General features: G+C 39.5%; 1 protein-coding gene across 1 annotated transcript in view; it reads right to left on the bottom strand.

Moving 5' to 3' along the window:
- LOC134534512 (zinc carboxypeptidase-like) overlaps nucleotides 1-23,708 on the bottom strand; it is a 58,817-nt gene extending 35,109 nt beyond the window's left edge. The window contains exons 1-4 of the mRNA XM_063372990.1: nucleotides 23,653-23,708; nucleotides 20,939-21,116; nucleotides 14,159-14,295; nucleotides 4,713-4,791 (exon numbers count right to left, since the gene is read on the bottom strand). Coding sequence (XP_063229060.1) covers nucleotides 4,713-4,791; nucleotides 14,159-14,295; nucleotides 20,939-21,116; nucleotides 23,653-23,708 — 450 coding nt within the window. The remainder of the gene's footprint in view (nucleotides 1-4,712; nucleotides 4,792-14,158; nucleotides 14,296-20,938; nucleotides 21,117-23,652) is intronic.
- Nucleotides 23,709-24,394: the final 686 nt, after the last annotated feature.

Below are 24,394 nucleotides of genomic sequence, written 5' to 3'. Positions count from 1 at the left end.
CCTACACTTTATCTAAAACCTTTGGCTGGAACAATTTTTGATGAAACAACCTATTACCCTAAAAACCGGGGTTGAAATTTTAAAAAAATGTTAGTTTCATATTTGTCGGAATTTATTAATAACTATCTTAATATTACATTAAACAAATAAAATTTATACGACCACGTATTAGTGCAACGGATGAAAAATAATGTTTGAAGATCAAAAAAAATTGCATGACTACCTTACTAGGGCATATTATGAAACTCTTTAAGACATTCAATGCTGGAAGCATTAAGTCAAGAAACATTCGAAATATTTTCGCTGCATGGAAAATGAGAAAATGTTAAAGCGATCTTTTTTTTTGAATATTGACAAACTTATAAAATGTTCCAACTGTTTATAGAAATTTCCAAAATATTTCCAACGAAACAGGTACTTCGAAATCTGTCTAAGCTTGTAGGCTGTGCCAAAAGCGGTTTTTTTTTTACGAGTGTTAGTGTAAAATGTCCGGTATATTGTGTCAGTGTTTATAGCTTCCAGCTGGCAAACCTCAGGCCTCGGATTCGTTTACCAGTTAGTTCGGGGATATTTTAGTTTTAAAACCATTTTACTCCCTTCAGGACTAAATGTTTAGCTGTCCCTTCACCACTTCTACGCTGCGGAAGGCAATGGTGGACCGTCGCAGGATCATCTCTTTGCTCGCCGTTACGCATGTCGGAGTTCCTCCAGTTCTGTTGCCGGTGGACAATATCTGGTGCACCGCAAGGCCGAGCCGTCGTATCTGCCACACAGCAAACACTCCCCTACCTGGGAGACCTAAGCTGCACATAAAGTTCTGCCATTCCCGATTACACCCGAACAATTCACCTTCGGCGAACTTCGGAATTTTTTTAATTTTTGCGAAGGAAAAATGAATTCAAATATTTACATTAAAAGTGGTCGGTTAGGTTAGCTACATTAAAACACTTTAAAACACTATGGAATGTTAGTTAGGTTTAGTATAGCTACATTAAAATAAACAGACAAATATAAATATATATATAAATAAACCCGAGGTTGGCCGAAGGTGAATTGTTCGGGTGTACTCGGGAATGTCAGAACTTTATGTGCATCTTTAGGCTTCCCTCCCCCACCTGGTCCCACGCCGCGGTAGTAACTCCGAGCGCTCCAGACATCCACGGACCAAGTCCAGCACACGCGCATGCGCGCGCCGCCTTCGTCACACTCGTGTCTCAGCGACACACCGTGTCCTTATCGCACGCACATCATCCAGTAGTACCAACAACTGTCTGTCAAGCCTCGCAACCATTCGCGACTCCTAGTCACTATCATTTCTACATGCATTTAAAGTCTCTTTAAAAGTTACTTTATATTTATAATCTCTGTTTATCATCAGGTCCACTACCAACAATAATACCTCACAATCTAAGCACAAATTAATTTAAAACTAACAAAAAAACATTTACATAAAACAAATCCAAACCAAAATTATATAGGATACCAAAAATTTAATGATTTGCGTTGATCAGAAACACGTGAAAAATCAACGTAGGCTAGTGCACTGGCCACAATATTCACCATTGTAACCTGGGGAGCTAGAAGGCAGAGATCATTTGTAGTTTTTGTAATGGCCAGTGAGAGATCGTTCAAACTCTTTCAGGACATGAGAGTTTACAGATTCTGGGATATTAGATCAGACTATTAACGCCTCCACGCAGATGTTTCGCTTAAAATATAATATTACAAATCTAGATATTTTTAGATGCATAAATGATGAGAAACCATTTTAAAAAATAAAGTAGCCACTGACATTGAAGTGAAACTGTCTAGAATGAAATTTCATAGATAAGATGGTTGAACGAATTCTATATTGTAACGTTATTAGAAGGAAAAAGAAAAGTATATTTGGAATTAAGAGCTAGAGAAGGTGCTACATTAGAAGCAAGGCTGTATTTTAAATGTATTTAAACCAAAATATGATAATCTGAAGAGGAATACAAAATGCACGCGAGCTTGGCATGAACACGGGCCAGACAAAATCAGAGAGAATAATAGGATCAATATGTCTCCCAGATTGTAAATGAGATACATGGTATGTATACATGGTAGACATACATGATAAAAAATACAATATAGTAAAAATACCTCAACAAGAATGAAACAGGTACTGCAAATCTCACTTTTATTGACGAAACCGTTTGCTTACATTTCTGTAAAATTCACTGGTACACTCTCAGAGACAACATTAAATTTGAGGAGCTTTTCGAATTACTGAAGTAAATTGGAAATAGAAAAACTGATAAACTTTAACATGGAACTCCGTAAACATGTGTCGACGGAAACCAAGCTGAGACTAAAGTATCCTTTAACAGCATTAGATACAACGAAAAGAACCCATATTAGTGGAAGGAAGCTAAAATAGTCTCCCTGTTAAAAAATGTAGACTAAACCAAGATCAATAATATTATAGAGTAATATGTTTCCTTAAATCTGGACATAAATTAGTACGGTAGGATACGCACCGATTGTCTTCGCCTAATCATTGAGAATTCTTTTGGAGTACGATATGGAAGATTCTGTAAGAATCTATACTGTGCACATACTGTATTTGTTGTAAACGAAATTATAAAGGAAATGAGGCAATGAAATCTTAGCACCTATTACATATTTGTTGACTAGATTAAGAAGCAATGCATAGGGCAGCATGAGCATGTGGAAAATTCCAAAGTATCTAACAGCAATGCTGAAAAACTTGCACAAGGGAATCAAAGTATGTAACAAGACGAATACAGGTGAATTTTAAATGTAAAACCCCAACACCAGAGTTTGATAAGTCTTTTCTAAGTCTTATACACCGATCAATTCATTCGATGATGGAGGTCAACCTAGGACAAATAGCTCCCAACAATATATTCGTCTCGATCCTATTATTTGCTCTAAAGTTATAAAGATACATTAAAATAAACGCTTACTGAACTCCATAACATGATAGAACTATCCAACTTCTAAATGCACCAAATAAAACGTCCATTCGCTAAGCTGGATCTCAATAATAAACATAAAATAGGCAAACACAAATTTCTCGTATATATGTTATTATCCTTAGAAGAATAATATGTAAAAAATAATTTCTTAAGTGTTTATTAAGATGCGCGATAGATTTAACAAAACTCTGTGAAACAAGCCAGGAAAAGAAACAATGCTTTAATTCTATAGAACTATAGATGTACAAACAGACCTGTATAAAGCAGTCAGCAAGAACACATAAAAAAACCAATTTTTACTTTCTGTTTCAGGTGTGACTAGAAACTATAGAATACAAAATGTGTACTTCTGATGCATACTATTTATAACTCGAAAGCTAAAACTGTATATTACCTAAACTACTGGACAGCTCTCATTGAAAGAATGAGCGAAGGCCGATTGCAGAGGTATAGTTCATAAACACCAGATGTTGGGACAGTAGGGCCTAAGTATTCTTATTTCGGCACTACCATTTGTTTTGTCTATGGTAGCCAGGTTGGTTTGACATGCTTATGGTTTTTTTAATGTAGGAGGCTCAGTGCTCTAATGGCGAATTAAATAGTTGGAATGTAATTATTTTAGTCTGATTAGTAACAAGTTTTTACCTTTGATAATGTACTCCCGGCGGTAACATTAGTCTCGTAACACCACCCAAGAGGTTTAATAAAAGTGTAATAGGGTGAACCTAGGAAGAAATATAGAAAGCAGGTTTGAAGTTCACACAGGTTTTAAGGTTTGACGCCTAATTATAATTTTTATCTAAAATTTTTGTCTAAAACAATTTTTGATTAGACAAACTATTGCTGCCAGGTGTTGAAAAATTGAGGGGTATAATTTTAAATAATGCATAACTCCTTTTGTAGATACACTATCAAATACGTTCCATTTGTTTGTAAATTTTATAATTTTTACCTAAAACTTTTGTCTGAAACAATGTTTTGTAATACAAACCATCACTGCAAGGGGTGGAAATCACAAGGATAGAAAAACTAAATGTAATTACTTTTTTTAATACATTTACTTTCAATTCAATTATAATATATCGTAAAACGTCTAAACTTTATCTGAAACCTTTGGCTGGAACAATTTTTTGATGAAGTGAACTACCACCGCGAAAAAAAAATAGGGGTTGAAATTTAAAAAAAAATAAACTTTTTTTTAGTATCAAATTTAAATTTAATATTAAACTGGGGGAGGAATCGTCTGTGGCCTCCGGCCAGGTACCATCCCGGCAGTTTGTCCTGAATGATCTCGTGGAGACCACAGTGGCTGGTCCGGTACTTCAGCCCGAGTGAGACTCGGTCGTTTGACCACAGCGCTCGGTACGAGAGCCCGTGCGTACCCACCTATTTTTTTTTTAACCTAACTAAAACTAAGTGTATTTTGGAGTGGTCCGGGTTAGGGAGGGACCTAGGTGCGTCTCAGGCCGAAGCCTGTACGCCTAGTCATGCTGGGATTAGCCATGCAGGGAGAGGGTCGCATGCATCATGTGCTAGGAGGGGATTGGCCAGCCATGGCAACGATTGGCGCCATGACTTAACTCCCCTCACTCTTGAATCTAGACTATAACTAGAGATAGGTTGGGCCCAGGTAAAACCTGCATAGACACAGGGAAAACCCTGGGCACATTCATGCGGGATGCAGATTGTCATGCATTACGTGTAGGAATTCACAGGAGATAGAGGATGGTCTGGATGATTACCCACCTGCTCCAGGCGGTGGTAGCGGTCCCAGCCGAAGTCGGCGGCGCCGGTGACGTCATCGGGCTGCTCGTTGTCGATCAACCTGTGGGGACCAAAACACGAGAAGGGCGACTCTTATGGCCCGTCTACAATAGCAATGTCCTAAACTGTGTCCGAAGGACACTCATCGCTGATTGGTCCACGTGACCCTCTGACGTCATGCGTCAAGTGGGCGAAGGTCCGAACCTACCTGGTCCGAAGACATTCGTCAATTTGAACTTTTTGTCCCAACCTGTGTACTTCGGACACAGAAAAAGAACAGAACACTCACGATATTTGAATTTCCGGTTCCCGTTTGAAAACGTGGTGTTTGTTTTTGTTATTGAAGTAAATGGAAGATGTTTTAAGTCACTTATAACTTACATAACTTTCATAAGTTCAATCTCAAACTACAAAGCATCAAAACAATAATCAAAAACATTTGGTTTGGCACATTTACTGCGCTCTAGTGACAACTTTATAAATCAATACATTCGGACATCGGACATCGCAATTGTGGACAGGGAAGTTTTCGGTGAGACAATGTGACGTCACTCACATTCGGATTAGGATACGGACCACGCACAGGTTCGGACTATTGTAGACGGGCTCTTACAGTTCAAACTGAAACCATGTTTTTTGCGCGACATGTGACGCTGTCTGTCGGATGGGCCCTTAACTACTAGCAAAAACCTCTCGGGTGAGAGGTTCTAATCCAAAAGTATTTTTAAGGTGTCAGTTACCCTTACGGGCGCCCCTACAAAAAAACCATCATTTATTGAACATATAAACATACACAGGCACACACGATACATTGAACATGGGCACAGAGGCCTAAGAGGCAACAAATATGATGATACGGCGTCCAGACCCCTCCGACGTCAAAGGTCCTTGAGGGTCTAGCTGCTTGTTTGATCGGTGTACCAAATCGTGAGTCAAAAGTCATGGAATTGAGGTTTTTTAGGTCTATACCTAATGTTAATTTAAGCACTTTACGACGAAAAGTTGATAAAACCGACTTAATCTGGGTTTAAAACACTTAAGGCTGTTTTTTTAATTAAAAAAAACATGTTCTATACAAAAGACTAGGAGATGCAAAATTTCTGGTTACGCCCCACCACAGAATATATGGCTACCAAAATAAAGAAAATAAAGTGAATTAATTTTCACTGTTTTGTTTGCCTGATAATAGCCGATGCATTACTTCTCACCGTCAGCGTAGCTATGTTAGTAATATATTAATAAAGCCACTATCTAACCGGGGGGGGGGGGGCAAGAAACTACTTCAAAAAAGCTATATCTCAGTCTCGGCAATTAGAGTCTCTACCCCCATGTTACTGCTGTGCATCACTTGACAGCAGAGTATTTATTGTAATTCTTTTCCTTCCATAAATTGGATCAAAGCATATAACAGGTAGGCTATGGATAACAGATCGTGCGTGCAGTATAAAACGTTCCTGTCCATCACAGAACGGCTTATTAGTAGGGCCATGCATATTTCGCGAAAAGGTTCCGAGACTAGTTTATAAATTAAAACAATGTAGCATCGTCTGTGTTCCGTGATTGGATGTAGGCTATTTCTTCAAAGGTACATGTCGATTGATACAACACCAATCACAGTGATTCAGTGCGGAAGCAAACGCGTCCTGAGTGGTCCGGTCAAACAAGGCAACGACTTCTCTCGCAGACGGCCGCCAATCACAAGGAAGAAAGATATGGTACGGGTATAGCTTGTTGCAGTCTAATGGGCATTCAGATTTATTCGCGAAAAATGCCTGCCCCTACTTATTGGCCATTCAACATGTCGAAAACCATATGTGATGGTATACACAATGTTACTTTTTTTTATTTTAACTACCCTACCACACTATTTTTTAAACCGTATTTTATTGCTAGTACATTTTTACATGTTCTACATCAACTTTAACTTTGATAGATTATAACAAAGTTTTTAAGTATCATTTGTAAACATGCACGCGTTTCAGTATTCACAAAATCTGATTTTAACAGCTGTGATGTAAAATCGTAAGTTAACGAAGGTATCGATTGCAGCAGATCTATATCGTGCCTTTAGTTTTTGGATCAATGTAGAGAATTATATTACAGCGCTGATCCCAGAGTACGTCCAATGAGTCAGTTACTTAAAACAATTAGGTGGCCACTGTGGCATTTATTGTAAAGTCACAGAGGGTGTGGTTTCCCTGCTGAATTGCTGTACAGGTTATGAAGTAAAATATTGTGGATTCTCAAGAGTCCAAAATTGGAGACAGTAAGTTGAAGAACTTGGCTGCCTCACATTTAAGGCATAAAATACTTAATGGTGGGTAAATTAAGGTTTTTTTTATTTTCATTCTATTGATATTATTTGTTCTTTAACCTTTCCACATGTTATGAATATACTGGGGGAAAAAATATTGTTTGACGACCAAAGGCTTTCTTTGAATGGTTCATGCAATGGTGAATTTTTATTTAATGTAGTTTTTTGGACATACGCCATTGCAGTTTTGCACTGTTTGTCATGGAAAAATTCCAAAAATCAAAAATTAATCAAAATGTTAAGATAAAAATTCACAGAAAACAAGACTGAATCAGCTGTTGTCGGACAAACGGAACAAACATTGAAACTAAACAAGTAATATGGACAACCCAACGACGACAGCACGGACAAAAAATATTCAACATAGAAATAGCATTCAGCACAAGAATTCCGTTGAAGTAACTTAGTCATGGAAAAAATAATATAACAATACAGACGAACAGTGGGCTAACAACAATTAAATGCAGGCAGACAACAAACCTGGACAACGCAGCAAACATATAAACACAGTGATGAAGATAAACAAGTGTTAAGGACAACACAACGACGATAGCAACGACGGACACAGAAGATTTCCAATGAGAACAGTCGCGACGTTTCGGGAACTGACAACTGTTACCATAGTTACACTAGTTTTATTACAAAACCAAATAGAATGTTATCTATACTAATATTATAAAGCTGAAGAGTTTGTTTGTTTGAACGCGCTAATCTCAGGAACCACTTGTCAGATTTGAAAAATTCTTTCAGTGTTGGATAGTACATTGATCGAGGAAGGCTATAGGCTATATGATATTATCAATAACATTAGGGATCCTTACTAAAAGTCCAATTTAGAATCAAATGCGTTGGAGGGGGTTAGATACAACATGCAGTACACGCACGAAGTGTGTGTTGACAATGCCGCAGGCGCTAGAAGTTTATTTCCTATTGCCTATTAACATTGTTGCCACGCACTAGATGCCTTATCATTCTTAATTTTCCCATACAAGTAAAAAACACCCGTGTGATATTAACAACGAAGCAATCAGTACCCTCGTATAGAATACATAGAGATAGTGTGAGGTATATATGTAGACATAAAGAGATAAATACAGATAGAGAGATAAATAGATATATAGGACTATTGATGTAGATAGAGATAAATATATATTTAGAGACATGGATAGATTATTTGTATATGTGTAACCACTTCAAACATATTACAAAACAAAACTGAATGAGGCATTGCAATGCATGCTGAGCATTAACTAGATAATGGAATCTTTTCAATATTAGTAATTCCTTATTTTTCAGTTTTTTTTCTATATTGCTTTATAGAGTCTAGATTACATACAGACCAGGTAAATAACTATAAACTGGCAGAACAACGTCTGTCTGGATCTGAAAGTGATATAAATTATTTTGCACACTTGACATTCAAATTAAGAAGACAATTACTAACTACATCTGATCTCTAAACAGTTCTACTTCACCCTGTGTTCAGCCCGGGCAACGCTGGGTACTGCAGCTAGTATCTAATGTAGTAATTCTTTAAAAAAAGTTCGCCAAACCTTTATATGCCTTTCACATACTTGGGATTTTTTTTTAAATAATATTTTTATCAATCTTTACCTAAATAATTTAAGTTTTTTTTAATGGTTGTACTTAAGATGTAAAGCCAGAGATTTTAAGAGAAGACAGCAAACCAACCACTGAAGTAGAGCTGCTGATTATCCAGCTTTAGATATAAATGCCGACTATGGTGGGTTTATTAAGACGTGGATTTGGATCGAGACACAATTCAGTACCACGTGACCATCTATGCATGGATGGCAGGCACAACATCTGACTTTTTTCTTTGTTTGGACTGGGTTCGTAAAGGAGAGATGTTGTGAAGGGATGAGCAGAAGTCCTGAAACATGGCGTTGAAATAAGGTTGCGCTAAACTAAACCTTTGTTTATCAGAAGTCACTGTTCCTCGGCGTCCACCCACCCATAAGCTACACGTTTATTATTGTTTCTGAGTCCTGCATAGAGTATTTGTGGAGGACGTCTGGTATTTGTGTAGCTAGCATAGAAGTTTATAACGTGGATTACGGGGGAAGCCTTCTTTTCACAGACGAGAGAGCCACACCCGAAGTTCCCCGAAGTTCATGCTAGCTTTTTTTTTCGTTCTATCTCATTGTATAAACCGGTGTGGCATTAAATTTTGCGGTCGATTAGGATAGGTTAGCTACATTATAAATACTTTAAAACATTGTGGATGGTTGGTTATATTAGGTAAGTATAGCTACATTAAAAATACTGTAAAATCATTTTATGGTTGCTTAGCAAATAATTTTTTAATATGTAGCTATCCAGAGCTAGGAAACCGTTTACATGATTTCACAGTATCTTTAATGTAGCTATCCTAACCAAATCAACCGTCCACAATGTTTTAAAGTATTTATAATGTAGCTAACCTAACCTTTTACAATGAACAAAAAAAACCGAAGATGCACGATCGGGAGTTTGGCTCTCTTGTCTGTGAAAAGAAGGTTTCCCTGATTACGGCCTGGAATCACGAAATGGTATGGTTTCTCGTTGTTGTATTTTGTAATAACTAACGAGCTTCACAAAAAATAATCTATTGCAAATTTAGTAACGGCATCAGCAAAAGCAACTGCAAAGGATTCGTTCGTCTGTGTGTGTGCGTATTCACACAAACACACACTTCATCAGTTAATACAGCTTTGCCAGTTTCTTTAATCCAACATCGTTTTCAGAGACCAGAAAAGCTTCGATTAGACTCTGATAAGCTGAAACTGCTAAATCACCCAGTATTTTCTGTCCTCTGAGCTTATCTTTTAGCCTCTCAAGTATAATCTTGGTGATCATACTGGGGACAAGCAGATTATTATTTAGTACGTTTAACACAGTGTGATCGCGACATTTATGAACTTGCAGCAAGACAGTTGTAATCCTTTCCAACACATTTACTACACAATTTAGTGTCTCGCATAAATCGTAGTAGTCATCGACTACGTATCAGCCCGTGGCTGATCAATAAGCTCGTAAAAATGGGGGTGAAGAGGACTCGTGTTAAAAAACTAATTTTTTTCCACTTTTTTCCAAGAAAGTTTTTTTATTCGGTCAATTTTATGTCACATATCAGCCTAATGATATACTTACATTTAATTTCTGATATTCAACTAATTATATTATAGCTATTTATAGAAAATTTAACGTATTCCTTAAAATTATTCATCAAATGAAAATAATTGGACATTACATTATTGCATGAGATAAAAATGCTATAAAAGCATGTTAACGATCTTTGTCTAGTGTTCTTAAGTTATCATCTTAAAATATTAACTTTTTATTAATTTTGGAAAATTATACTAATAAGCTTACTTGTTAGAATTTTCAGTTTTTCATTTAGCTCTTTCGTTTAGTATCTATTTCATATCATTCGTTAAATTAGGATAATGAATTTGAGAATTTAGTCTTCACAGGTAAATGTTTCGATTTTAATTTTGCAAATATATTTTACTTCACAGTCGTACATTCACTCGGAACAGGAAACTATTTTATCTTTGGCTGCTCTCAAAAATAACTGCATGTTACGTTTTTTTTTGGTATGTGCATGAGTGTTCGTTCCTGGCTCGCAGTCAGGCAGAGCGAGTCCAGTAATGTTATTGACTTTTTTAATTGAACTTGAACGACTTTTCGACGGCGAGGTCATTGGAATGGTCACAATTATTTCGCGGATTAATATTGTAAGAAAATAGACTTGAAACACGTATACATCTGCCTCCCGTTGATATCTGGACTACAGCGCTCTCGACATGCCCTTAAATGCTCTGAGCCAGCTTCGAGCAAGGGGAATATGTGTTTACCCCATCACTTGCAACCCCGCAAAAGGATGTGAATTTTCTATCTACCAGTGCTCTAATAATATTTTATTTAATGTATGGGCAAGTTGAGTCCTGTCCGGAGTGAATTGTATCCGCGAAATAATCATAGCTGTAGCCATTAGAAATGGAAAACACACAACACATGACATTCCACAAATAACTATTTTATAATTATTTCCCTTGAGTGATTTCGGGAGAAACTGGCTAACCGAAGGATAGGTGGGAATGAACCGCAATTCTAGCCTGGAACCTCAGGAATTCGAGTTAAGCGTGTCGATCACTTGTTTATTATTTGCTTGGCAAATTTTTTTTCGTTACGAATGATCCAAGCACATACCCTTCCTTCTTTTCTTGCTTTTATTTGAGTGGATATGTTTTTGTTTTGACAGTCTCGTTGACATTATTATATTTGCGACCAATTTTTAGGAGATACAAAGGAGCGTGATTTTTTCGCGGAAAGATTTTGTGACTAGCTGTTAGTTAAAACACTGTAGCACCATAATGTTTTGTTACGAGCCGAGTTTCTTTCAGGTGCATTTCTACCGTCAACACTCGGTCAGACAGAGCAATGGTTCCTCTTGCAGTCGGTCGCCAATTCCAAGGAAGTAACAGCTGGTGCAGTCATGCAGTATTGCAGTCTAATGGGCGTTCAGATTTTTTTTTCGTGGAAAATGCCTGCCCCTAACAATAGGAATTGAACAGCCATGCCTAGAGACCTGTAAAATTCGCGGATTCATTTCGCGATAGGATAGAGTCCAAATACTTTTGACATTACTTTTCGTCAGTGATTGGGCCAGTCAGCAGGTGTTAACGAGTCGGTAACCAATCAGCAGATGTAATTTGCACGAGTGCGTAGAGGATCATGGAGTCTATCCTTTAGAGATTTGAAATCGCGAATTTTACAGGTCTCTAGCCATGCCTTATCCCAGACTCGAACACAGAAGCAATGGCGTACGGAGGAAGGGGTGGGAAAGCAAACAGCGGGAAAAGGGTTCTATCCTCCCTCCTCCCTCCTCTTGTCCAGACGTCCTCGCGTGGAAAGCCGGCCGCGCTGTGGAGGTCGGCCAAGTGAACAATGAACAAACCACAAGACAAGGAAGACAAAGAGTCGCCACTCAATGATATAACTAACGCTCTTATTTTCTTTGGGAATCAGCAAACTGTGCGGTAGCCTATTTCTCCGCAACCAAACAACTTACAAGTCGTTAACATTGATTTTTTTTTTGGATCGTTCTTTGCCCATGAATATTCGCCATAAATGTTTCAGATCATCTATTTTCTAATACGGACCAACCAAAACACCAAGCTAAAGTGCTTTATCTTTTGTTTTTAAATACAGTAATATAAACTGCACAGCCACAAAGTAAGAGTGTTGAAAATCAAAACTTCAGTTTCAATTAATGTGCACTCGGCAGACATGCTTATTTCATTGCAACGAAGATAATTCAATGTTTAAAAAAAATTCCAAATTATAATAGTTAGCATTTAAACACAATACGCCACTCCGTTGATACACCAGTTCATTAATCCTGAATTAATAATGTTTGTAAAAATTATTTTGTTTTGTTAAGTCATTATGTTTAATAAATGTCTATGTTTCCGTTATATTTAAAACTAAATTTTTGATTTTGGCATTTCCCAAGCGCACAGTTTTTCCTAGTGGCCGTGTCTCGCCCGTTGGGTGGCGCCCCCTGGAACCAGGGATGCAAACTTGGTGTTTTTCCCCCAGATTTAGGGGGAACCAATATGTAATGGGAGTGTTTTAGGGGGTACATTTATTTAGGGGGATTTTTTTAGGGGAATTTTTTAGCCGGTACATGATTTAAGAATTTTTTTGATGGCGTGAAATTAAAGTGTATATCTTGAAAACAAAGTGATATTAGAACAGCAACACAAGTGGCATTGGTGGCTGAAATTCGAACTACGACCAACAACTTGCTGGTCCAGAGAATTCCGTTTTTACTTTTACCGTTCAACGTTTTCACGTTGTAAGTTGTCTGGTTGAGGTTGTGTCCGTTAGTTTGTTGTGCACTCGCGAGTTTTATTGTATTGCAATGTAAGTCGTTTATGTTTTTCTGTGGTGCCAAGAAAAACAAAACAAGAATAATAATTTATTTTTCGTGTTAAAATCTTTTCCAGAATGCCACAAAAATATACACATATCAGCAAAAATATACGAGACCGATCCATAGCTTCAAGGTTAGTAAACGTGTATTCTTTAAACAAAAATTAAATTCGTACATACATATAAATTTGTAGATACTGAATTTTATTTTTCAATACTATTATGCTCTGTCTGTTTGGGCAGAAAAATAAGGAAATATAAGGTTCAAAAGAATTATTAATATTATTATTATTATTTAGCTCTCAAACAGGGTATTGTGTTTGAAAGATTTGTGCAATGGGAGTGCATGACTTGATGTAAGCTTTTGGACAAACGCCTTTTTTTTTTTTTTTTTTTTGGCTCAATATTTTTGTGCTGTCAACACTTGTGGGGTGTTTTTTCGTTCTCTTAGTCCATTTTTCTTTGTTTTTCTTTGTTTGTTGACCATATTCCTGTTATGGAATATTATGTGGTGTTTATATCCTGTTGACAACAGCAATTTTATTGCTAAATTTGTGATTTTGTCTTTTGGGTTATTTTTTGTAGTTTTATTCTACAGACATACGTGTGCTTAGCAATGGCGTATGTCCAAAAGCTTACACCAAGTCTCAAACAGGGTGTACAATGAAAACTTTAGGGGTTTTTGATCGAAATGGGGGACGCACCACAACGCCGAAATACCACAACGCCGAACGTACAATAACGCCGAAAACCATAACGCCGAATGCCAAATTGACTACAAAACCGACAGCTAGAAAACTGCTGTGAACCACAACGCCGAATTATCACAACGCCGAAATACATTAACGCCGAAAAATGTCATTGCAGGACTGCCACAAAGGTTGTGTTAGGTAAGGTAAGCACACAAATTCATTCAGTTGTTTTTAATTTTACTCCTATGCCCCCCCCCCCTTCCATGCAGCAACATTTTTCGGCATTACTGTATTTCGGCGTTGTGGTACACAGCAGTTTTCTAGCTGTCGGCGTTGCGGTCAATTTGGTATTATGCGTCATGGTATTCGACGTTATTGTACGTTCGGCTTTGTGTTTCGGCGTTGTGGTAACGACCCATCTGAATGCAGGGGTATTTGGAGCAGGTCCCAGGGGGAACACCGGCTGGGACGCCACTCGCCTCTGCACGTCCTGGACGAGCAGCGAGTGCGCGACCCCCAGGCGCCGCAGGCAGCCCACGAGGGCCTTCGCCGCGCCCGGCGCAGCCATCACGTCCACGGAGGCGTTGGCGCGCGACACGCCCGTCCAGAACTCCAGCTGCAGACATGCGGGGGCTCGCGTTCAACTCACTCAACCCGAGCACGTCGGCTACCTCCACACCTCTGCACGAGCCCTCTGGCTGGCTGTTGAGTGTTCACGCCATGGTACAAGTTCGTGTAATACTATACTGGCCGTAACAACAACAAAAATTGGTTGTCTGTAAAGTCGGTTTACGGACGATAGTTTAACGTGACAACGTCATAAAAAAACATTGATGAAATGATTGCACACTTTTATGAATAAAATTGAATCATTTTTATTGAATTAACACTATTTTGTATGGATACAAAGAAGGAGTGAAATGAAATCTACAATTTAATTGATAAATTTACTTTTATTTGCGCTCATTAATTAAAATATGTTTATTAATTTAACAAAGAGATTATTTTAACTATAACCTTTATACATGTTTGCTATTTAACTTCTTCCAATCTGTGTTATTCTGTTAAGGATAGGACGATGATAGGAAAAGTAGGAAACGAATGGGAGTGTTTCAAGTTTAATGTGCCTCGAAAAAGTAAAATCAATGGTTTTCCAATAGAGTGGAAGAGAGATAGATGCGGCGCAAGCGTACAATGAGCGTAACGGGACACAGCTTAACGGGACAATGTGCGTAACGGGACACTTTTTCGTGCGTGCAGCCGGAATTACTCGGTTTATTAGACGTTGTCACGTCAAAAAGATTAGCAAGTAAATATTTTATTCTTATTTTTTAAACTGATACTGACGGTGATTCTCTAGCGAAGGTACACTCGCTCAAAATAAATGGGCTCTTACACCACATCCATTCGATGACATTATAAAAAACGGTTTTTGGGAGTTGAACATACTTCATACCAACTGCAATGCGTAACCGTACACTTTCGCGTTTGTAAACATGTGTTTGCTTAAACTTGTTCACCTGAAGTTGTTCGTCATTCCGTGTTACCATGCAATGTCTCCCAGCAAATGTTTCCACGTTCATACTGCCTGGCTTGTTAACACTGCAATCATTGCAATTGTTTATTTGTATATCGTCAAACCTTATAATAAGTTTTGATTGGGGATGGATAGTCAAATGCTGGAACACTACAAAACATTTATTATACTAAGGATTCGATATCCGAGAAAAATATTCGAAGAAAAATATTAAAGGAAAGTTTTCGAGATCCATTTTATCTCTCCAAACCCATCCTGTAACCATGTGGGGGATCGTTGCACTTTTAACATGTAACTATATTAATAATATTACAAAACGTATTGATTCTGAAAAGTTTGTCAGTGAAACAACCATACAAAGAGTAGAATGTTTAACAACATAGTTAATATTTTTCACTTATTGTACATTATTTTATTTTTGACCCTTGAGACCTAGATTCGGATTCAAGAGGTATATTCGAGGTACTCTGAGGGTTTCGAATTCAAGATTCGGATTCCACAAGTTTGGGATTCACCCCATCACTGTTTTTATATTATTTTTAACTATTGTGGATTTTATTCTTAGACCGTAAAATGGTGTCTTTAGACAGTATTAGTACAGTTGTGGACATTCTGAAAATAAAATCAATTAAATTATAAACACCTATTATTATTCCTCAGGCTAAACTATCGAAGCAGTAGATAGCTAAATAAACCGTTAATTAGATGCTATGATGGAACAAAACCAAAAATTATATTGGTAAATCATATTAAAAAAATTGTAACAATTTACAATATGGCGTCTTTCAGATATATTTCCTTAGAAAAAACAATTGAGAATAGCAGATGATGATCTTGATGGATTAGGTACCAACAACAAGAAATTGTATTTAAAAAAAAGTAATTCCAAATTTTAATTCACATAATAACTGTTTGCACGTTTAAAACATTATAAAGTATTGACTATAACCATTACGCTCTTTGTGTGTATCTGGCAACAGAGCACACCGCAACTGTCCATTAAAATACACACTGCAAACCAATGATGGGACACTACAGAGTGAAGATGTGTTTACGATTGAAAATTAACAATAAAGAATTAGTGGTTTACTTACGACATGAGTCTATAAAATACTAATGGGATGGTTTATAATTTTCATGTAGGAGTTTTGACGGGTCGTGAGCGAATCATATTTTTACTTAAGACTTAGCAGGGATTTTTATATTTTCCTTGATAATTATGGGAAACACCGATCAGAGCACAACAGTAAAATATGTTGTTAGCGCGAAATAACGTTTCCTCGGGCGCGAGTTCTAGAAGCACGAGGGCGCTAAGGACGACACTGGCTGGCGCTTCGCATGCATCTTCGCCTCTACGCATCAGGCACAGTCTTTTCACCGGTGACGTTCCTCTACGCGACTTTACGCGGTGACCGCATGAGGTACTTCTCACAATACTGTGCTCGGAATATCCATACCTAAAAACGTGCGTGAAAACACCCAGTTTATATTTTTCCACTGTCCAAAAAAATACATGCTAATTCACAAACCCGTGAAACGAAACGTGTATAGTCGAGTGCAATGGTTCTTAAAAGCTATTCGTGACCAGACACTTTTTAAGAGATCTTAAGTGATCTGCGAATGGAGCACTTGAAGTGATCTCTCTGGGCGACGTCCGGTGTGCAGAGCTTCAGGGGGAAAAGAACCACGTGATTTTGAAACTGTCTAACGTTTCCTGAGTAGTGTCTGTTTACGAAAACCATTCAAGAATACGCTGAGACGGTTGAGTAATTCTGTTTCCATATTTCGTTTTTAAAATGTGTGTTAAGAAGAGGGTCAATGGCAAAACGCGTGTATTCAGAATATTTTCTTTAGGGATGAAACACCCGGTTTAGATTCTTGGAAGCACTTAAGGGACTTGCAATAAAACTTAATCTTCAATTCTCCGTCATAGAATACTCTGGTTACCGTTCAAATCGTATAGTTGCTCTCCGCAAGACTTGACTGTGCGCCAGTCCACAAGCCTTGCTCTTAGAGAAGACACCGCGCTACACTGTTACTAATTTTCACCTTCAATTTACGAAAAAAAGTTAGTAAAAATTTATCCAGGGATCTTCGGAAATCTACGGATATCTTCGTCAATTTACGGACACTGAGTTTGAACATGAATCCAAAGTCGGTGGTCGTCTCTCGGGGCGTGCGCATCTCTCTCGCGGGCTGTTGGCTGGGAGTTCCCTGCGACCTATTGGGTATACCGAAGGCTGGCAGTTCGTGTGGGGTTTGTGTGCGTGCTGGGGGCGGCCTAGCAGCGCCAACTGCTACCGACCGCGTCCCGCGGGTGGCGGATACGGGAGCCCAGCTCGAGAGTTGCAATCTCGCTGGGGTGGCTGTGAATAACCAATAGCAGTCCGCGGACCAATGGCCGGCCTGCGGAGTCGTTATTACGGCTGTCGGTGTGAAAGGTAGCCTGAATGCAGCTCGGCGCGTGGCAGGAAGCAGCTTCGTCGGCGAAGGCACCGCAGTGGAGCTCGATGTGCTGCAAAAATGCGAAGTGTAGACGAACTGCGGGCTGGAACTTGCGGAGCTGTGAACTGCTGCGCGCGCAACGGAATTGAAATGCATCGGAACTCTGAAGGAAGACATCAGGAACCTTCAGCTGGGGCTGCTGTAGGTGTGGCAGCATTAGCCTCGAGCGACGCGACCTTCAACCGTCTCGGGGATTTTGGGTGGCGAGGTTGGTTCCCTCCCCCCACCCTGGCTTGAAAAGTACTGCTGTTGACCTGAAGAAGGAAGATGAAGATGGTGCAACGTCAGGCTGCCTTTCGCACCGAGAGCCAGCAGTTCGAGCCGGTTTACTGGCTCGTCTGCCCGCTTCTGTCTTAACTGTGGCTGCCTGGGCAGCTGTGGCTGGGCTGACGTGAAGTCGCCCGCCCCTGGGGGCGCATGCGCCCCTGGCTAATAATAACCCAGGAGCTCCCAACTTAAATGCGGGCCGCAAGGCCCAAGCTCCCAACTCCACCAAGGTTGATTTTTCAGCCCCTCCAACTCTTCTTACCTGGACCCTTCTTCCTCTTGTCCAGTAGTTACCTGCTTGCTTAATGCATGTTAATTGATCCCCGCATGAACCGGCCCAGGGTTTTCCCTGTGTCTATGCAGGTTTTACCTGGGCCACACTTAGCTAGCTTTTAAGCTAGGCGACCAATGGGGCGTCAGTCATGGCGCCAATTGCAGCCATGGCTGGCCAATAAATCCCAATAAGCACATGATGCACGCGCCCTTGTCCTGCATGGTTAAAAACCCGCATGGTAGAGTGTATAGGCTTCGGCCTGAGACACACTTAGGTCCTCCCCTAACCTGGACCCTTCCCTACACACTTAGAATTAACTTAGGCTAGGAAAAAAAAAATTGAATCCAAAACAATATTCCTGGTATGTTAGCAAAACATTAAGAAACTGGTCAAGTGTACAGAAAGAACACTCTTTTGTCCACTTGTGTGTTCACCTTTGTTTAGATTTAAGCACACAACTAATACGGCATAGTTTCCACGAAGATTAAATCATGCGAAATAACGAAGAACTATTCGTTTATTGGAGGTGATTTCTTCGTTGAAAAGTACGTAAAATTTACTGTAATATCCAACAGGGTAGTAGAACCAGCCTCGCCCCTGACTGTGGACGTGACCCGAGCAGTCGTAGCACTCACACACTGCCGTATTACAGCACACACTGCGACGCTCTGTCTGCTCTGGCAATCCAACTAACTAAGCTAGACTCTTCATGAAACACCGTTCTAAACTTAAATTCTAAACATATATATATATATATTAAAGATGATTCTCCAGTTGGGTCATTCTGTTGTCGATAAATCGTATTTTTATTTCCGTGACTGATTAAAAGAATTAATAGCTTGTTGATTTTCATGTAATCTTGAGTAGTAAACTTAGGAATATGTTTGACATGATTGCGTAAAATAAATCTTTCTAGATTATTTTGGTGGGTTCACTGAGAGTCTGTGGTATACACTTCGTTAATGGGAAACACTGAAATGGATTTGAGATTTAGTTTTGGACATGCACCCTTACTGATTACAGTGCATGGTATAACAGAAAATAAAGATGAATAAATGTAAACCCATAGAAAACAAGCCAAAATCAGGTGATGTCAAAAAAACTTGAAAACATAGCACAGAAAATTCTGCGGAAGAAAATAGTATAAAAAAATTATTGCATCACAAACAGACACAGTGGGCTAACAACGACGATACATTAGCAGCAAGGACAGTAAATAAAGACAAAACCTACCTCGGGCAACTCAACGACAAACAGTCTCTGCCTCACGCCGTGTTTCCCGCGAGCTGAACATTTTCCCGCCCAGCAATGTGTGCATTACTCTCGATATGTAATTTTACCTCAAATATCGCAATAACGACGGTGAGGGCAAAGTAAGAAATATGTTTTCTAAGGGCAAAACTACAGTTCCAATGAAAAATATTTACAAAATATCCAATTAGAACTTCTGAAAAACCAAGCTGAAAACAGCCCGAAAACCGTACTTTCAGTAAGGAATAAAATTTATTTAATCATAACAATTTTAAAAATAAAATTGTTATTAACTAGAGCGACTGATTAAACATGTTTATATTGTCAGAGTTTTAATGTGAAAATGAGACGTCATCGAAACTTTGACTCGCAATACCCTGCAACACACAGTCTTAGCAGCTGTGACCCCCCCTCCTCTTCAGGGATGAATCTGTGTTGGTGAGGCGGGATGATAAGAGCGACGCTTGCTGGTGCTTCTAGCGCGGTGTCGCCTCTAAGTGCAGCGCTGCGAGCTGGAACGCAACCTTCGCATCGTGGGTAGGATAAGTACGAAATTCGAGCGGCGAGTATATGGCGGAGAAACAAAGATAAAGGTGTAACGCAAGTCCCTCAAGTGCTTTCAAGAATCTGTACCGGTTGTTTTATACTACCTAAAAGCTACTCAGACAACAAGCTTTATAACTATTTCACCTCTTCTAAGAATACTTAATCCGGAAACCAAACTACTTATCGGCCCTCCGCGAACTATTAAAAGCCCGGATATCGAGAGTAGGGACAGGAAAAATTCGCGGGTTCAATGACATCTAGGATGAACTCCACAGTTCTACGTGCACTCGGTCAAATGCCACCCACTCATTGGCTGCTGTCTTTTGAGACGTCCCAACGTAGCAGCCTGTGATTCGATAAAGATTTGGTCGGGCGTTTCTCATTGGCCCAGAGACATCCAGGTGAGTTGTGAGCCAATAGCAGAGGCAGCACTGAGGTATAACTATTTGTATTTTAAGCCTATCGCGAAATGAATTCGCGAATTTTTTTCGGTCTCTAATCATGAGTAGAGCCACGGAATTTTCGCACATTCATTTAGTCGCAAGCTAGAATGCAAACCTCCACACTGTCGCACTGTGTTCATGATTGGACCGCAGTTATCTGGACACGCCCCTCTACGACCGTGAGCCAATGATGTCCAGCTAGGAGAGAAGTAAGCGAATCAGGTAGTGCCAAATAACAAGGATAAAAATTTTCTCGCTAAGAAATCAACCAATGGGAAAGTAAACATGGGTCGAGCACACCTATAACTTTGAATTCTATCCTGAGGCCAGAGGAATCCGCGAATTTTTCCGGTCTCTAATCATGAGAAGTTTTCAAATCGCGTTGTTTTTTCCCCTGAAGCTCTGGCCGGGCAGGCGGGGTCCCCGGTGTTCTCACCCCGCCAGGGTCGCGCTCGAGGGCCCTGAGGGCGTCCACCTGGAGCTGCGTGGCCGGGGTCAGCCGGAACACCTTGTGGCCGTCGAACCTGGCCTTGCGCGCGCCCGCGAGGCACGCCAGCACGCGACCCGCCGGCGGTGCCTTTATCTGCTCGTCCCGCCGAGCGCCCCTGATCCCTCTCCGATACGCCGTCGTAAATCAACTGCGGGCCGCTGCGGAGGTGTACCCCCCGTGAGGCCCTGGTCCAGGCTCGCCCCTTTCGGTCCACGACGAGGCAGATCTGCAAGTTGACTCTCGATCTGCCCTATAAGGGCGCGTGTTTGGAAGGAGCGGAAAAAAATTGTTTGCGAAGGTCCAGAGATCTCTTCATCCTGGATCATTTCTAGGCTACCAGGGGGAAAATGTATCGGACTCTTTCTTGATCAATGCTTAGGGACTGGAAAAAGTTTCAATGACCACTAGGATAGACTCCACGATTCTCTATGTACTCGGGCAACTATCATCTGGTCATTGGCTACCGACTCGGGACATCTGTTTACTGCGATTCTTATGATTCGATACTTCTTTTGTTGAGTGTTTGCCATTGGCTCAGAGTCCTTCAGGTAAATTGCGGTCCAATCACTGACGCAGCATTAAGCTAAACGAGTTTGGATTCCAGCCTGTCTCGAAAGGAATCCGCGAGTTTTTCCGGTCTATATCAATACTCCTTTTTCTCCTATAGGTAGGGCTATTTTGGTTGACGAAAATGTGGAATTATTGTAATGGCAAATAAAGGTGTACATTAATTTAAAAAAAGGGTGTCCCTCCCAGCATGTTCCCAAATTAAAAGCTAAAAAATGCAGTTCGGGTATGGGAACTTTACGCGAAAAAAAATTTCTAGACTAGCTGAGAGTTAAATCACTGTAGCATCGCCTGTTTTTCACGTGCGGCTACTGTAATCTCACCAATAACAATAATTCAGCGCGGAAGCAAACGCGTCCTGAATGACGCGGTCAAATGGGGCAATGGCTGCTCCTGCAGACGGCCGGACAAGTAAAAAATCACTATCCCGGGCATTCCTTATTGCAGTCTAATGAGCAATCAGGTAACAGTATTTTGCGAAAAATGCATGCCCGACCTGTACCCATAGGCTTTGAAAAATAACGATGTCGTAAAAACTGTTTACCACTGACGTTACCAAGACTACATGATGAGGTTCGTTTGTTTATCCTATTTAGGCTATTTTGTTACCCTACCAAATATGTACCTACAATACGATGGATGTTCCAAAAGGAAGTTTCGTAATTTTTTTTTTTTCACACAGAAACTTTATTGCCAAAAAATAATACACCATGCCATAATGAACTATACACCTTGTACTATTTTTTGACATATTCGTCACCGACATTGAGTCCTTTGTCGTAGCGTGCAATCATTTTGAAGAAACCACTCTGGTAAAACTCGGTGCCCTGCGATGCAAGGAATTGTCGCACAGCCTGCTCCACCTCAGCGTTGTTTGGGAAGTGAAATGCAGTATAGGCCTACTTTCACTAAAATTAACTTAAATTAATTTAAAACTATTTATAATTAGAATAGAATTAATTTCTAGTACTGTAACGGCAACTTAGATTAACACAAATTAATAACAACTGGACATGTAATAAACTAAAGAGATCAAAACTTGTAATCTATTTTTAAAAATGTTGGTGAAACATGGTATGATCCAGTTTTTAAGGATTCATTTCGTCCTATCTACTGTCACCCCCCTGCTCTAATAACCTCGGGCACGCCGGTCTGCTGCTACTCTCTCTTCTTCGGCTCTCTGCGCATGCGTCGTTCCTCCTCCGCTGACGCTACTTCCGTCGTTGAACCAGCAACGGGTGTGGATTCCTATGCTGATTGTTTGTTTAACCTGGTGTACCATCTTCTCTTTAAAAAATAATGACGAAACTTACTTTCCTAACGTCCCTCGAAGAAACCGAAAAAAGAAAAAGAAAAAAAGAAACAAAAATAAGGCAGAAACCAATAACATACAATGGGAACAATCTGATTTTATTTTGGATTCAATGCGGCAATTGGCCACTTTACCGTGGGTATGATTGATTGGTTTCTGTTGTGATTTAGTGGTTTTCATAGCATTGTGGGATTTGTTGGTCTTTTTACTAGGATTTTTTTCTCCCAATCGCAAAAATAGACTTATAAACTTGTATGGTTTCATTTGTATACATGTTTAGTTAAAATTTCCAAGACTTTGATTATTTATTTACTGTGATGTAGAATGTGAGAGAATATTAGAGCCAAACTTATAGTGGAACAGTAATATATAATTGGTAGAAATATTATGTAGCTTGTTATTTGCAAATTGTGGTTTTTCATTTTTAATTTTTTGTGGAAAGAGCACAGAATGAATGGATATGGTAACACACTGCAAAGGCGTACAACATTAATGTTCTCACTTATACTTCAACACAATGCACACCAAAAATGAGAAAATTACCTTCCTAAATGTAGCTTTATAGATTAGGTTAAGATTCTACAATACGATTGTTACTGGATCAATCCTCACTTAAATTATTACAATTTTTACCAAACTATTCTTATTATGATGAACAAATCTGTTTCTGCAATTTTGGTGTTTTATGGAAGTGGGGAGAAGGGAACAGAGATGAGAGAAAAGGGCTAGCTGGCTGACTTTCCCTGCAAATTCATTTTTGGAGGTGAAATCTGGCCCTCACCTGCCTTTGGACATTCCAACTGCGGCGCCGTGGACAAAAAAGGCTTGCTCTGACATGTTGGAAAGTGCCAGGGCGCTGGCGTGAAAACAGGTCAAAAACTTAACTTCCTCCAAATGCAGTTAATAAGGTTCACACCAGTACGTTACATTCATCCACAATACATTCATCAATCATGTGATCCGCACCAAATTAGATGGCCCAAATAATTACCGTTTTTGCCCGTGTATGAGTCGGAGATTTTATGCCGATTTTTTGTTTAATAAAATGTACTGCATCCATATGCAAATTTTCCATTAGGGTAAAAAAAATAACATTGCATTGTTGTGGTTAACTATGTTCTTAAATAACTAGTCTGTGTTTGGTTTTAATAAATATGTCACAATTAAATATGAACTGTTTAACTAAAATATCTCAGCAGTGTGTAAGCATCATGAACTGCGCTGTTAAGAAACGTGTGTGCCGCCTATCGTTCGGCTACTCAGCCGGTGCCGGTTAAGTGACGGGGCTGTCTGCCATCCGGCTGAGTCGCTTGGCAAAAGGGTAATCTAAAATCAAACCAGCCATAGAGAAAGAGGGAAAGGGAGTATGTGCATGTACATGTGCATGTGTGAGAGAGTGTGGCCATTAAATGTCCATAAACTGGCAGCATACTCAAATATCACGTTTCTACCTCGACAGGTTTTTGTGAGACAACCGTGTCCAAACATTTTTTTTTGGCGTGGATTTCCTCCACTTTCTACTG

The sequence above is a fragment of the Bacillus rossius genome, chromosome 7 (genome assembly GCF_032445375.1).
Source record: "Bacillus rossius redtenbacheri isolate Brsri chromosome 7, Brsri_v3, whole genome shotgun sequence".
Classification (NCBI taxonomy): Eukaryota; Metazoa; Arthropoda; class Insecta; order Phasmatodea; family Bacillidae; genus Bacillus; species Bacillus rossius.
Note: the sequence above shows the minus strand (reverse complement) of the source record. Positions and strands in the feature narration are given on the sequence as shown.